This window comes from Heloderma suspectum, chromosome 4 (assembly GCF_057233095.1).
Source record: "Heloderma suspectum isolate Gila_16-S chromosome 4, 16-S_ref, whole genome shotgun sequence".
NCBI classification, from domain to species: Eukaryota; Metazoa; Chordata; class Lepidosauria; order Squamata; family Helodermatidae; genus Heloderma; species Heloderma suspectum.
The window spans coordinates 7231510-7248031 of record NC_139461.1 but is presented as its reverse complement, the minus strand read 5'-3'; the positions used below and the strand labels follow the sequence as shown (position 1 = coordinate 7248031).

Here is a 16522-nt window from a genome sequence, read left to right as displayed (position 1 = left end):
GTATAAGGGCAAGAACATCATCCCCCAAGCACAGGGATTCCTTGATGCAGTTTGCACTATCCCTGAGTGGAGAGGGTCCCAGAATTTTCAACATTACCCAGAAAGCTCTATCCCTGAACCCTGATTGGCTGGTCAAACAGAAGGGTGGGATGTGCGGTAATAGTATTAACAGGGCTATCCTGCAGTTCCAGTTGTTCTGAGACCTGATTGAGGATCTATGTATGTACTCATTGAGTGCAAGTGTGAGGTGTGACTTCTAATCCTGAAAAAAAAACCTCTGTGTTGAAGATGTCAAGTTCAGGAAAACACTTACCTGAGGCATACTAACTGCCAGGGTGTGTGTGTGTGTGAGTGACAGACTGTCAGATGTACACCATAGCCTCTTACATTGTAGTTGCCACCACTGGGACTTCATAGTTTTCATATCTAGCAACAATCATTATGCCAAGAGATACAGTCCATGTCATGGTCAAATCCAGTAGCAGGTCAACACGAGAGAGCATACGTTCATGACTCTGAAGTGAGGAATGCAGTCTCCCACACAATTTGGCATCCTGAAAAATGTCGCATTAAAAAAACACCTAGTCATAGTGGTGGATTGGTGCTTGGCAATACGTGAGTGGTAGTTCTTAAGAGATTCAAATGAGAGGCGTGACATTAGTGCTTTGCACAACTCTGTCCTCCTCTCATGGCTTCCATATCCCACATCTAACCCCAATCTGTTTGCTTCCCTACTTTGTTTTCCACCCTACCACTCTAATAGTTGATGGGAGAGTGGCAAGTTTTGTTTTTGTTTTTCAATGTGCAAGCAAAGGTTTACATCCAATGTTGTGCTAGTAGAAGTCTGCTAGCATGACGGGACTTCCGTTTTCTCTCCTCCCCCCCGCAGCCCTTTGTGCTGCCCTAAAATTTGTTTTGGAGGGTTTCCCAGCTCTCCAGAGCAGATCTTGAAGGTGCATGGAAGGCAGGGGAATTGCTGGTTCCACTGATGGAGCTGCTTCCCTCAGCCGAATGTCAGTATTGGATCCAGCTCAGAATCGTGTTCAAAATAATCACATATACTCCACTTGCATTATTTGGACTGCAGGATTTAGGTCATCTTAATGCAGGATAAGCTAAGCACTGACACTGCTGTGCTTACGAGAACTTGTTGACAAATTTGATGTGTTTTGCTTTGTTTCTGAGCTTTATCACCCACCCTATATACTTACATTTGGGACAGGAGGCACCAATACAGAGTTTACATGAGCACCTTGTATCTCCAAAACATGAGTGTAGATGGGGTTGGTTGTGTCATGGATAGCTACGCCTGCTTCTCTGATGCAAACGTTGGTGGGCAGTTGGAGTGTCCCAGTGCCTGATGCCTGGACCTCCTGCCCTAGAGGGTATGCCAGAAAACAGTCTGGGTGAAGCTGCTGACAGCCAGCAGGTAGATTTTTATGGTCACAACTTTTTTTATGGCTAACTGTTGTACATGGTTAAACACTTTCCCTCCTTTCATGTGATCCACCGTCAGTCATTTCTCCTGTATCTGTCTGTATCTTTAAAAAAACAACACTTGGTTCTTTCTGCACTGTTTGCAGGAGAACGGAGCCAGCACGATCCTACGCGACATTGCCAGAGCCAGGGAGAATATCCAGAAGTCGCTGGCCGGAGTGAGTACCTGGGCGCTCTCTCACCAGCTGGCTAACTGCATTCATTTTTCCTAGCTATGGCATATCTCACAGATACACCCCCTCCCCACTCCTGCTGTGATTTATTTTTCCCATAGACTGTGTGTATGTGGCTTTTCTTACCCAGTGATGTGGGGCAGAAAATTTTCCAGTGCTTTATTTTTCCGTGGAAAAATTTCCATTTCATAAGTTCATAAATAACAATGAATAGATGCCAGTTGCACATACAATATTCAGCAAGCTTAGCAATTTCAAAGTTGTATATTAGTGGTTGCCAGCATATTATGCACAGTTCTTTGGGTTGCTAAAATTTATTAGTGTGTCAACAGTTTTCGGCGCCGTTGTTTTTTTTCTTAAATTTAAGCAATGCAAAGGAAGTACAAGTACATGCTATTGCCTTTAAATTTTTACAAGTGTTCCAGTAAACATTTCTACTTAATATAATATTGAAATCAATTAGTGTGCTTTAATTTTTCCTCAGATATTTCAGGTCAAATACTTGTGTTGTATTGGGACAAAAAATAATGGTACTTTTTAAAGCTTTGTTGACTAAATACAAGTAAAATGAACGTGTTAAATTAGATCTCTCTGTGGTATCCAAAAATTTTCCAGTACAAACTGAAAACCTCCCAATGTAAATTACCCAATGCAAATTGGCTTGATTTCTGTAGGAAAATTTTCTGGAAAACCCATATCACCATTCTTATAGAGGGACTGCTGAGGTGGGATGAGCTCTGCCATATCAGGGATATCCTTTTATGGAGAGGCATGTCCAATATTTTGCTTCCACTTTTGCCATCTAATCCTAAATGACATCAGAATTCCTTGCATCTTCTGCTATTAATTTAGAGCCAGAACACACAATTATAGCAGTCGCATGATGCAGCTTTTGCCAGGGTGCTCCATTTCACAGGGCTGCATACTTGAGTTCACCCCCAGGTTAAAAGCAACAACACCTGGTTGTAAATACAGCACAAAGATGCCAGGGAGAAGTGCTCTACTCTGTCTTCTTGACATACTAGTAGTGGTAGGGAGTTTGTAGCATGGGGAGGAATCAAGCATGCAGTCTTCCACCTGCCATCTGAAATGGAATAGCCCAACAAAAGCTGTGACACGAGACTTCTCTGTCTTTTTTTATGTGCGCACCATTTGATTAACTCCTCTAAATGAATGGAACACCATAGAGAAAACATTTGGGCAGTCAACAGGAGCATGCTTGTGAGCTGACGTATTCTGGACATCCATCTTTATACAGTTTGCGTCCTATTGGAACATGTGCAAAAAGATGGTCTTTTCCCATTCCGCCTCTAGTGATCTGAGCAGGTCTAGTGATCTGAGCGATCTAGTTGCCAGTTCTCTCTTGGAAAACTCCTTTTTTGCCTGAATTTAGAAGAGAAGATGTCTTAATTATCACTTTGCTCTTAGTAAGCATTGATTTGATTATGAATGTATACCATGTTGGACCTATTTATGTGTCCACCTTATAGGGTTACCAGTTATATAAGATAATATTTGGAATAAGTAAAGAAGAAAAGACAAACTTGTTCTCAGAGATTAGTTCCTGAAAAATGAGTGTATCTAGTATCTCACGACAGGACTCTAGTATCTAAGATGATATTTTGCTCTGTAGAAATCTAGTGTGCCAAGTTAACTGTTGGTCTGTGAGCAGCTACATACGGTAGTTACATTTAAGAGAATCCCAGAACTAATAAACAGTCTGCTGCATCACGGAGATTGGTGCAAAGAGGAGTCTGCATGCATCCCCCCTCTTCACCTTGGCTCCTGAGTGAGGACAGGGATTAAAGCTGGGGAAGGGCTTGTCAATGTGGAAGTGGCCGTAGTTGTAGCATAGGTAGAATGCATAGCAATACTGCCCTCTGCTGTCATGTGATTACCACTTGGATGCAAATTACTTGTATTCTAACTGTTGTGAATCTTCAAAAGAGACTTGGGGCACAATCCTATCCGTGTTTGGACAGAAAAAAAGTCCTACAATTCCCAGCATGCCCCAGCCAGCATGGCTAGTTTGGGAATGCTGGGAGTTGTAGGATTTTTTCTGTCTAAACCTGCATACGATTGCACCCTTAATGTAGAAGAGAGCAAGAGCTATCTTGTTCATTTTGAGGCCTGGGGAGCATGAGTGAAGGGAATAATGAGGCAGTGAGTAACCCCAAGTCTCCCTAGCCCTGCTCAGATGTGCTTTCAGGATGGGAAGGGGAATGAACCTTTTCCAGTAAAGGGAACAGTTCTTGGAATGGCTGGCAGGTGTTGCTGAGTGCCTACATGAGAGAAAGAAAAGTGTGGTGTTTAAGATGCTGAGACAGAAATCATGCTTGCTGTCTTGAAGTTTCAGGGGTGCATACTGGAGACTTTTATACAAAGAAAAGTAATCTGCTACCTCCCAGTCTTCAGGCAAAGAAGCTGATACGTTAGAAAGGAACTTCCTTTCATTTGTATTAAACACAAAACTGCGTCTTGCTTTAATTTGATGCTTTCACCATCTTGGGTGTGTAAAATTTGAGCCAGTTTAGGCTGTGACACTGAATTAAGCCTTGATGACACTTTGTCACTTGACAAATAGGTGTGGAGCATGAGAGAGGAATTGAAAGCCACTGGTGTCAAAACATGAACACCTTTTGCATGGTCCCATTCATGTAACTGGTTGGGGGTTTGTTTGCTTTTTTTTTGGATCTGTTCAGTTGTAGCACTTCTGTACAAAAATACTGTATTTTCTGCATAGGTGGTGTATTAAATGAGCGTATGCTTTTTAAAGTTGATAAACACATTATGTAGTTAGAGAACTGTTGAGAGGGCAGTAATGGGGTGCGTCACATCTCACAGTGGGCTTGATCTGAAATTGCCACTTTACATTGCTTAAACAAGGAAGTGGGAGATTAGAAAAGTGACTCCTTTGGGCATCTGTTTTCCCTACTACTTTGTAATGTTTAAACTGCTTCTGAAATGAGCCTGAAATTCTCAGATGACACAGCTGGTTGGCCACTGTGTGAACAGAATGCTGGACTAGATGGACCCTTGGTCTGATCCAGCATGGCTCTTCTTATGTTCTTATTAAATTATGTATCTACTGGGTTCAGTACTCTTAAAATATTCACAATAAGATAAATGTCCTCACCTCCCACAGATAAATCCAAAATAATTGGTCTAGCAGCTACTTTGGTCTTAATTGCATATAAGAGAATCTGGAACAGTCAGTCCAATCTCCCCTGCTCCTTTTTAAAGTGTTCTGGTTGTTGTAGCTGCTTCAGCTAACTCAAAGCTTTTTGAGCAATGGAATTCTCTTAGGCTTTCCTGTCTGCCTCTTTCACATTTCCTTGTCTTAAATATTGAATGACTGCTTCTTCTGAACTGTACTACAGCCATAGACCTCGCTAATCTGCGGCCAACTTTTCCTTATGTGCAACAGGGCAGCTTGAGTGGCAAGCTATTCACATAAGAGGATCTGAGGTTCTCTTTGGGCACAGGGCTGACAGCTGGGCTGTTGGATGTCTGTCTTGTATCAGTGATGGCACAATCCTATACATGTTCAGACAGAAAAAAACCCTACAGCTCCCAGCATTTGCTTTCCAGACTTTTAGCTTCGCTGTTTTAAATCTGTACTTTAAATCTCTGCATTGCTGCTAGGTTTTACTCTGGTTTTATTCTGCTTGTATTGTTGTGGTTTTAATGTTTTTATATTTTATATTGTTTTACTGTGTGCTTTTTCGGTTTAATTTTTGTGAACCACCCAGAGAGCTTCGGCTATTGGGCTGTGTAGAAACAAACAAATAAATAAATATGCTGGGAGTTGTAGAACTTTTTTTTGTCTAAATGTGCGTAAGATTGTGCCCTAAAGCGATTGACAGGAGGCACTCCATGGCAGTTCTGTCCAAGGCCCTGTTTAAGGCTGTGGGCAGATATAACTTGGTTGTTGCACTTTGTGAAGGGTATTCACGGTGCTGGTCTTTAAAAGAAGATAGCAAGTGTGTATACTGAGTTTGTGTTTCCCCGGGTGTATCCTGGATTTGGTTCCTCTGGCCTCTGTACTTCAGTTTTAAAGCAATTTGAGGTAAGAAGGAGCTGCCTTTCCCGCTCTGCTTCTTAAAGGGCATGACTGAAGGGCCTCCAGTTCACTGCTCTTTACACAATTTGTTTTCAAAATTGATTTTATTTATTCTGTTTCAGGTGTCAAGCCAAAGCATGCCAAGCTTCCTAAAGGGATTAAAAAAGAGGAATATAACAAGTTCTGTAACTTAGTCCTAACTGTAATGGATATGAACTCCTTTTGATTAGGAGGTCCTATTACACCATGCGTAAATTGATCAGGCTTAGTGACAAATGGAATTGGCAAGTAAAAGATTTTAATAATTCAAGGGGCGAAGTGGTGTTGCAAAATACCTAACGATAACAATACAGAGAGATAGAGAGGCAAATAGGAAGGGAAAACTGGAAAGTAAGATGGCAACATAAATGAAATATAACTTAAATATAGGCTACAAAGCAAAGATAACTGGATGTAGATAAAATACAAAGTTACGCTGAAGCAACAAAGCTAAGCATGCACAACCTTACAGGGCTTTAACTAAATAGGACAAAGATTTATAATTAACCCCAAATGAGAGCCAAAGCCAGATGTCATTTTCATCACCATGACATGCAGCATCTGGCAGAAGTATGATAATGGCAAGCTCCAAATAAATCCATACAAATCATTCTAGGAACTTAGTATTTAATGTGGTAGAAACAGGATGTAAAAACCAGCGTCATCTGCAAATGCAGCTACTTTGCTGCTCACCCCTGATTCTAGGAAATTTATGAAGAAGTTACGTAGCAGCACTCCCAGTACAGATCTTTGGGGAATCCAGTTATTCCCTCTGCTGCAAGAACTTTCAGTTTCCTCTGTCCTTGGCTTCGTGACCTGTCCTATCCCATGAACTAAGATTACTCAGGAGCTTTTGGTTGGGGCATTGTCGAACATCTTGCGAGTCTAAGTGTATAATATCTACTGAATAGCTTCTATCCGTATGTTTGTGTCTTGGCTGTAAGGATTCAGCCCCTTCTGAAAACAAATTTGATTTAACAATCCTGTCTGCTAAGCCTAGTGAGATTCCAGTTATAATAGTCTATGGCTATAGTGCAAGTTGCATTGATAATTGGCCACAGAACTTGCTTTGTTCAGCTAGTTCAGCTGTTCCCGCTAAATGATATGTAGCATCAGCACCAGTTGATAGTGTTGATAGTTTGCTTTGATCTGGTATGGAGGGATTTGCTGTCCCTGTTCAGACAAACTAGCTCAAACCCAGGCCTCTTCTAGTTGGAAACAGCACTTTGTAATACTGCTTTTTGTACTGTTTGTCCCAGATTACTGTCTTAACCTTAGAATATTATTTTTATTTAGATTTTCTTTACTTAAGCATGTTTTCCTGCATGTGGGTGTGAGTGCTGTTTGCCTACCCACAGCTACATGAGTAAATCTGAGTATGCAGAGTTGCCTTTTACCCCTAAAAATGCTCTTGCCCTTTCCAGCTCAAGACAATTTTGCAAAACCCTCAAGAAGCCCCATCTGCTCATCGCAAGAAGCAGTCAGGTCGTGCGACTGTAAGTCGCTTGTTGGGGTGGGGGAAGCACAATACCCATTTGTTGGGTTCAGCCTTGGGGCATTGTTGCTCGTACCTGAAGACCTTCCTCCTCCTGTTCCCCATCCTGTCATCATGCTGCTTTGCAAGCTCTGTGCCTCATAATTGTCCGTTTCTACATAGCTGTGCTTCTGCATTTGCCAAATTCACATAGTGATGTTTAGCTATCCTTCAGGAATTGCTTCTCAGGTGGAGAAAGAGACTCTCAACTATAAACCTCTATCCCAATTCTCATTTTTATTTAGAAACATTTGTACTATATAAGCAACAGACTTCTACGTCCCTTATCTACATGTGGCATGGCTGTGAGTAGATCACAGATGTAGGATTCCATGCTTCAAAGAGCTACTTTGGCTGATGCAAAGGGCCTGTGTTAGCCCCATACATTTTGATACTTTTTTCTTTGAATAATATATATTGCTGTTTGCTTTTGAAACTTCCCTCAGCTTCAAAAGCAGTTTGCGGCATGGCACAGGCAGGGCTGTTCAGGAAAAGCCAGCCTAAACCTTCCTTAGGCTTGTGCCACTGGTTGCACGGCTCTTTGGATCCTGGCCAAGTTCTTTAGAGAAGAATTGGCGCAGTATGTGCTAGTCCTGTAAAGAAGTTGTCATCCATCCCTGAAGAAAAGGGTTAAAACTGGATTACCCGCCTTGCGTGATGGTGCTGCCTCGTAGCAGAATTCATATCATTCCAGGCAGTTTTTTGTTTTTTTTTTCAAAGTGCAAGGTGGGTCCTTTTTCTGTGAAACACAAACACTCCCTCTCTTGAGACATACCTACATACACATCAGTTACAAACATCGCCATGTTTAAGATGCTGAAAGCTGCCGCCATAGCAGGGCTAATTAAGCAGATACATTTTTGTTTCTATATTAGGTTATGACTCTGTATAAACACCTTTTAAGAAATTGAGGGAACCAATCCTGTGCACACCAGATCCATCATGGGGCTTACAGAAAACAAGGCTGGCTGGCCTCTTGTGCTCCTTGTCTCGTACCTTCTGTTGGAAAACGCTTGGTCCCCATTGCTGTCTGACTGTTTCCCCTGTTCATTTCCCTTCTGTTGTTGCAGCTCTGTTAGGATGGTGCGTCTCTTGTCTGACACATGTCAGCAATTGACTCTGCCTTACCCTCCTTCATGCTGTCTGTTGCAGAGCGTGAGCAGCACCTCTTCAGCAGGGCCTGCTGGGGACCAAAGTGAGCTGGTCGCTAGGATTGTGAACCTGGAGGTGGAGAATCAAAACCTTCATAGCGGTGAGTGGCCATACTTGGTTAAGTTATATTATGTTATACTTCATTTCTATGCTGCCGTTCGGACAAAAGGCCCCCAAAGTGGCTCTTAAAAACATACAGTATTCAAACAATACACTAGATACAAGTTTAAAGCAGAAATATCACAATAGCTATTTAAAACTAAAAAAAAACAGAAAAACCTGCAGCCCAAACACACCTTCTACAGTTGGTGATGGGTTTCATCTGTGCTGGCAAATCCTTTCCATTCTCATATGAAAGGAGAAGTCTGCACATTTTCTTTGTGGCTTGACTGCTGTAGGGAGCTAGGTGGACTTTCAGCTGGTTTTAATACAATAGCCGAATGGAAGGAAAGAAAGCCAGTGGCTACATGTCTGCTTCTTTGATCCCATTCATTAATAGGTCTTTTCTCTCCCCTTCTCTCCACATCTCCAGTGGTTACAGACCTCCAGCTTGCCATTTCCAGACTGGAATGTCGCCTGAGTGTGCTGGAAAGAGCATCTGCTACACATCACCCTTCCCCACCACCACCAACACAGGTTAAAACATTTCACTCACTTGTAGATAACAATGCTGAGATTTTGTTTCCCTCTTACCCCCACCCAAGGTCTCCTGAGCGGAATATGGTATAGTGGTTGTTTCTTGGTTATCCCAAATGGGGCAACCTGTGCAGGATACTTTTATTTAAGCCCTCCAGATAAGTACTGGTCCAAACCAAATTGCCATGGTATAAATGGGTAATGGAGTCTTTATTGCCTATGGAGTCTGGCCACTTGCTTTCTATTTGAGACCTAATTTCGCTGATATAAATGAGACCACTGTAGATCAGTTGCCATACCTTAATCAAATGGTTTCCAAACTGTCTTCTTTCCCACACTTAACACATTGACTTCTTGGCCACAGAATGTTGCCTATTGCAGAGGATTTTGGTGTATTATTCCAGTGGTCTTTATTTGCATCTCATTGTTTCCCCATGTGAACAAAGAATACAACTGTAGTGAGTTTGTTGGTGAGCAATAAGGTGGACTTCACACCATTCCTATATGCTCTTAGTAGACACCTAAAGACTTGTGTAGTTTGGCCTAGCTGGCAACTTTATAGTTAATTAAGAAGCCCTCTCACACAGACTAGTAATTCACAGCTTCACTGTGAAGCTGTTTTGGTTAGCTGGATGATGTCAGTGCCTAGGAGATAAGTTTCACTTCTGGTGGGAAGGAAAGCCCCCATTCTCCCTGTCAACTCCTGAACTAGGGAGATATCTATAAAATCCAACCCGCAGGCTTTGTGCTTTGGTCTCGCTCCAACGGGGAATACATGTGCTACCAGCCTGTAGAAACTTGTGGCCCTAAGAATGACTTCTCATCTGTCTTGGGGACCCAGATTGACATTCAGCTGTGAGCTTCGTTGGCTGATGAGAGGTGTGAGCTTTCTCTTCTTATTTTTCTTTCTGCATCCATTTTCTGTCTATAAATTCATCCTTTTGCACAAGTGGCTTTGTTTCATCTTAGTAATCTAAAAGAATTGATTTTGACTGGGACCTGACAGAATTAGGACCCCAGATCAATACAGCACCCTGGAACATTTCCCTGTAGCTTCACATTGCAATGAAAGATTGTAATGGTGGATATGTGGTCCTTGGGGAAGTGTATCTATTTTTTATTTTTATTTTATTTATTTCATTTCTATACCACCCAATAGCCGAAGCTCTCTGGGCGGTTCACAAAAATTAAAACCAAACAGCACACAATAAAACAATTTAAAATATATAGAACATTAAAACCACAATATAACAATACAACCACAATAAAACCTAGCAGCAGTGCAGGAGTTTAAAATACAAATTTAAAACAGCAAAGCTAAAAGTTTAGAAAGCTAAAATGCTAAAATGCCTGGGAAAATAAAAAGGTCTTCGCCTGGCACCGAAAGGAGTACAATGTAGGTGCCAGGCGAACCTCACCAGGGAGCTCATTCCAGAACTGGGGTGCCACAACAGAAAAAGCCCTCCTCCTAGTAGCCACCCGCCTCACTTCCTTTGGCAGGGGCTCACGGCGAAGGGCCGCTGACGATGATCTTAAGGTCCGGGCAGGCACATATGGGAGGAGGCAATCCTTCAGGTAACCTGGCCCCAAGCCGTTAAGGGCTTTGAATGTTAATACCAGCACTTTGAATCAGGTCTGGAAATGGACTGGCAGCCAGTGCAGCTGAAAAAGTACTGGCGTAATATCTGCTCGCAGGCCAGTCCCTGTTAACAATCTTGCTGCCCTATTTTGGACCAGCTGAAGTTTCTGGACCGTTTTCAAAGGCACCCCCATGTATAACGCATTGCAGTAATCCAGACGAGAAGTTATCAGAGCATGGATAACTGTAGCTAGGCTATCTCTGTCCAGATAAGGGCGTAGTTGGTATACCAGCCTAAGCTGATAAAAAGTGCTCCATGCCACTGAGTTCACCTGTGCCTCAAGTGACAGTTCTGGATCCAAAAGCACCCCCAAACTACGAACGTGATCCTTTGGGGGAGTGCAACCCCCTCCAGAACAGGTGGAATATCACCTAGCCGGGCAGACGAACCACCCAGTAACAGTACCTCCGTCTTGTCTGGATTGAGTTTCAGTTTATTGGCCCTCATCCAGTCCATTACTGTGCCCAGGCACTGATTCAGAACAGCCACTGCCTCACCTGGTTTTGATGAGAAAGAGAGGTAGAGCTGGGTGTCATCCGCATATTGATGGCACCTCAGCCCACACCTCCAGATTACCTCCCCCAGCGGTTTCATGTAGATGTTAAACAGCATAGGGGATAAAGTAGAGCCCTGTGGAACCCCATGGCACAATTGCCATGGCACAGAGCAATAATCCCCCAGCACCACCTTCTGGAATTGGCCATCCAAGTAGGAGCGGAACCACTGTAATGCAGTGCCTCCAACTCCCAACCCAGACAACCTTTCCAGAAGGATACCATGGTCGATGGTATCGGAAGTTGCTGAGAGGTCCAGAAGAAACAACAGGGTCGCACTCCCCCTGTCCCTCTCCTGGCAGAGGTCATCCCACAGGCTGACCAAGGCAGTTTCTGTTCCAAAACCAGGCCTGAAGCCCGATTGAAATGGATCTAGATAATCCGTTTCATTCAACAGTGCCTGGAGCTGTCCTACAACCACCCGCTCAAGCACCTTGCCCAGGAAGGGGATGTTGGCCACTGGCCTATAATTATTAACTTCCTCTGGGTCCAGTTTAGGCTTTTTCAGGAGTGGTCTAATTACTGCCTCTTTTAAAGTGGCAGGCACCACTCCCTCTCTCAAGGAGGAATTTACAACCTCCTGGACCCAGCCAGACATCCCCTCCTTGTTTGATAATAATAATGTAATAATAAGTAATATTATTGTAATAATATTACAATAATAAGCCATGAAGGGCAAGGGTCAAGCACACAAGTGGTCGATTGGTCTTGGCCAAGCACCTTGTCCACATCCTCAGGCCTCAGTAACTGAAACTCATCCAATAAAACTGGACCAGACAGTGCTCTGAACGCCTCTACCAATGGAACTGCATTAATGGTGGTGTCCAATTCATGACGAATCTGAGCGACTTTATCTTCAAAGTGCTGTGCAAACTCGTCACAGCGTGCCACTGAGCCATACCAGCAAACTCGTCACAGCACCAGCCATACCAGCAGGAAAATCCCCCAGAGCCCTCTGGAATCCATCAGAATCCATTAATCTCCGGGGGCAGACCATTTTAATAGGTCCCCCACCCTTGCAGAGGGGGAAGGCTGCCAGGAGTCTAAATCTCAGCAGGAAGTGATCTGTCCATGACAAAGGGACAGATGTTAATTCCTCCACTTTCAGATCACCATCCTCCTGCCCAGTCGAGAAAACCAGATCAAGCGTGTGTCCCTTTATATGCATTGGGCCGATGACATGTTGGGACAGCCCCATGGTTGTCATGGCGGCCATGAAGTCCTGAGCCGCCCCAGATACAGTGGCCTCGGCATGGAAGTTGAGATCCCCCAGGACCATCATCCTAGGGGTCCTCAACACCAAGTCCGAGACCACCTCCGTCAGCTCAGGCAGGGAGTCTGATGGGCAGCGAGGTGGGTGGTACACCAACAGAATCCCTAATCTGTCCTGGGTACACAACACAAGGTACAAGCACTCAAGATCTGCACTCGAATGAGCAGGAAGCCTGGAGAGGGAGATTGAATTCCTATAGACCACGGCAACCCCCCCTCCCCAACCCTCAAGTCAGTGTTGGTGCTGCACCGAGTACCCAGGGGGGCACAGCTGGGAGAGAGTGACCCCTCCCAGTTCCCCCACCCAGGTCTCAATAATACATACCAGGTCAGCCCCCTCATCCACAATCAAATCATGGATGAGGGAGATTTTATTTTGGGCCGACCTGGCATTCAGCAGCAGCAGCACCAGACCTGAGGGCAAACTGGTAAGGCTGCCAGGAACCATCAGGTTGGGGGAAGAACCAGAAGAGGGGACAGCTGTAAGGTGTCTAGCCCCTCTTCTCCTCAGCTGGCCTGTTAATCCCCCAATGCCATGCCTCCCCCTGCCCGTGTCCACAGTTATAGTGGCACCTCCCCGATCCCCTGAGTAATCTACCATTACTGTCCTTCTCTTTAATGAACCCTAGGATTTCTCAGCAGACGATTTGTCTTGATTTAAAAGCCATTACCATAATCTATAAGTGGGAGTAATTTAGGGAAGACTTGAGTCTTGAAGCTGCTTGTTCTAGAGAGGTTCTTCTAAAACTGGAATCCTGTTCTTGCTTCCGGCATCAGATCCCATCATCTCCTAGGAGTAGGTTACTAGGAAAACAATATTAGGAAAGTGTAGGGGAAAATCCATTAAGGAAACACTAAGGTGCTGTATTGCAAGACATCTCCACTAACATTGGGCTGCCTTGTTGGGTAGATGCTGGATAATGCAAAACAGACTTACTCCTATATTTTTAGAGCTGGCAATTTGGTAAGGTCCATCGTGTCCAGCATTCTGTTCACACAGTGACCAACCAGCTGCCCATGGGAAACCTAAAAGCAGGATGTGAGTGCAACAGTACCTCCCCATCCCCCCACCACTTGTGTTCCCCAGCAACTGGTGTACATAGGCATAGGCCTCTGATACTGGAGGTAGCATAGAGCCATCAGGACTAGTAGCCATTGACAGCTTTATCCTCCATGAATTTGTTTAATCCTAGGTACTCGGTTAACCACTAACATGAACATAGGACAAGAGGACATTAATTGACATAATGCACACACAGTTACGCTAAACCATGCTCTTATGCAGCTCTCATTTATTTCAGTGGAACTTGCTCAGGAGAACCTCTCGTGGTGGATTGTGTCCCATGGGTTAGATTTGTGTTGGCTACTCAGTGGTACTGAAAACACAACATATGCTTTCACTTCAACTCAGTGTTTGGGATCCTTTGCGTCTAGGAATTGCTTTCGATTCCCTTTGGCAGTTGCTTTTGCTTTCCCTCGACAGTAGGGTTCATGGTTTCATTTTCTCCCTGAAGCATGTCACCCCCATGAAGAAGGTGGAGCCGCTGACCATTTCATCAAGGAAAGTGGAGCTGCCTCCTTCTTTGCCTTCAAAGAAAGCAGAATCCCCCGCCACTGCAGGCGAGGATGACGACAATGACATCGACCTGTTTGGTAGTGATGAGGAGGAGGAAGACCAGGAAGCTGCCCGGGTTCGGGAAGAACGACTGAAGCAGTATGCAGAGAAGAAGTCCAAGAAACCGGGCCTGATTGCCAAGTCCTCCATCCTCTTGGATGTGAAGCCTGTAAGCCCATCTCTTATCCCGCTGGGGAATGTTGGGGTGATACTCCAGGTGTTTCTCTCGCCTATACAAGTACATCTTGTGTGAAGTGGCAGTGCTCCCCCCTTGTCTGAAATTTTGAAGATGCCATCCCTGTTTTGCATCTCTCCTCTCCCCCCACCCCTTTTAAATAGGCCATTGGCAACTGACTGAAACCAGTATCAGCGGGGCTGTCTGGATTCCATGTTTGCAGAAATTAATACTAGGTGCAGAATTCAGTATCACAATGGCTGGATCTTCTTTTCTTTCTAAACAAATATATAGCTGTCAAGGCCGATGTAGGATTGACTTGAAATGCTGGGCAGTACTTCGTGGGGATCTCTGAGTAGGATTTCCAGCAGTCTCTTGGGGGGACTTCAGTGCCTAGCACAGCTCACTGGCTTTCCCCTTGATTGCCTAACTTAGGCTGTTATGGCATACCCTTACCAACTTCCATCATACATATTCACAGAACTCAGTTACTTTGTGCATAAATTGATGCTTTTATGGTTATCACAGTATTCCAGTTCAAACAAGAGCTGTGTTCCAATTCTGTTCTCCTACTACATCAGAAGCATGGTAACTTCTAGGGCTGTGTGCTCTTAATACCATTTCACTATGCGTGATTGCAAGACAAAGAAGACACTGATGCTGTAATGTCACAAAACCCAGCTCCCATATACCTACCTATTCTGTCAGGTGATCTGCAGGAAAGGTGTTGCCAGTTGAAAAGGTATCTAGGAGCATGTTCTCTTTTGGTCCTCAGCCACAAAATGTATTGGGCAACCTTGGACAAGTCACCATCTTTTAGCCTAACCCATCTCACAGGGGAGGTGGGGGAGGGATAAGAGGAGGGGGGAAAGACCATGTACACTGCCCTGAGGCCCTTGGAGGAAAGGCAGGATCAAAATAGCATCCAATATTCTTAGAATTCATTCCTTCTGTTTTAGCTTTAGAGTGCCTTCATAAGGCTAAGATGCATTCTGGACCATAGAATGTACCAACTTGGGAGGACAATTTCTTTTTATTTATTTATTATTAAATTTATTAATCGCCCATCTGGCTGGTCACCCAGCCACTCTGGGCAATGTACAACACACCATAAAACAATTTAAAACAATAAAATTCTACCATAAAATTTTTTTTTAAATACCCTAACCCACCCCAAATGCCTGCCTGAACAACCACGTTTTTAATGCACGACGGAAGCTCATTAAAGAGGGGGCATGGCGGAGTTCCCTAGGGAGGGAGTTCCACAGAGTGGGGGCCACCACAGAAAAGGCCCTCTCCCTCATCCCCACCAGTCTAGCTGTCCTGGCTGATGGGACAGAGAGAAGGCCATCCGAGGCTGATCTTGTTAAGCCGCCGGTCTGGTGTTGCTGGAGGCGCTCCTTAAGATAGGCTGGGCCGGAACCATATAGGGTTTTAAAGGTCAAAACCAACACCTTGAATTTGGCCCGGAAAACAACTGGTAACCAGTGCAACTCCTTCAGCACTGGAGTGATGAGATCTCGCCGGCGGCTGCCTTTAATCAGGCGAGCCGCCGCGTTCTGTACCAGCTGCAGTTTCTGAACCGTCTTCAAGGGGAACCCCACGTAGAGTGCATTACAGTAGTCTAAACGAGAGGAGACCAGGGCATGTACTACCGATGGGAGCAGATGGTCGGGAAGGAAGGGGCGCAGCCGCCGTATCAGATGGAGTTGATACAGCGCTGTCCGGCTCACAGCTGACACCTGAGCCTCCATGGACAGCTGGGAGTCCAAAATGACCCCCAGGCTGCAGACCTGGTCTTTCAAGGGTAGCCGTACCCCATTCAACACCAGGTCAACATCCCCCAGCCTCCTCTTGTCTCCCACCAAAAGTACCTCGGTCTTGTCAGGGTTCAGCTTCAGCTTATTCCTCCCCATCCAACCACTCACCGTCTCCAGACATTTGGACAGGGATTCTATGGCCAACCTTGGTGAAGATTTGAATGAGAGGTAAAGCTGCGTGTCATCCGCATATTGATGACACTGCACCCCAAACCTCCTGATGATAGCCCCCAGCGGCTTCACATAGATGTTAAATAGCATCGGGGAGAGGATGGAACCCTGTGGCACCCCACAAGGAAGTGGCCATAGGTCCGAAACCTCCTCTCCCAGTGCTACCCTCTGGTACCTGCCG

The 16522-nt window shown here is 44.7% G+C and overlaps 1 protein-coding gene across 6 annotated transcripts in view; it reads left to right on the top strand.

Moving 5' to 3' along the window:
- Positions 1 to 16522, top strand: part of EEF1D (eukaryotic translation elongation factor 1 delta) — a 36469-nt gene that overhangs the window by 15699 nt on the left and 4248 nt on the right. For 2 of the 6 annotated variants that reach the window (XM_084848569.1, XM_084848570.1), the window contains 5 exons: positions 1584 to 1655; positions 7197 to 7268; positions 8459 to 8558; positions 8991 to 9094; positions 14075 to 14344. In XM_084848569.1, coding sequence (XP_084704695.1) covers positions 1584 to 1655; positions 7197 to 7268; positions 8459 to 8558; positions 8991 to 9094; positions 14075 to 14344 — 618 coding nt within the window. The remainder of the gene's footprint in view (positions 1 to 1583; positions 1656 to 7196; positions 7269 to 8458; positions 8559 to 8990; positions 9095 to 14074; positions 14345 to 16522) is intronic. The other 4 variants (XM_084848572.1, XM_084848573.1, XM_084848574.1 and 1 more) reach the window with 2 other exon arrangements.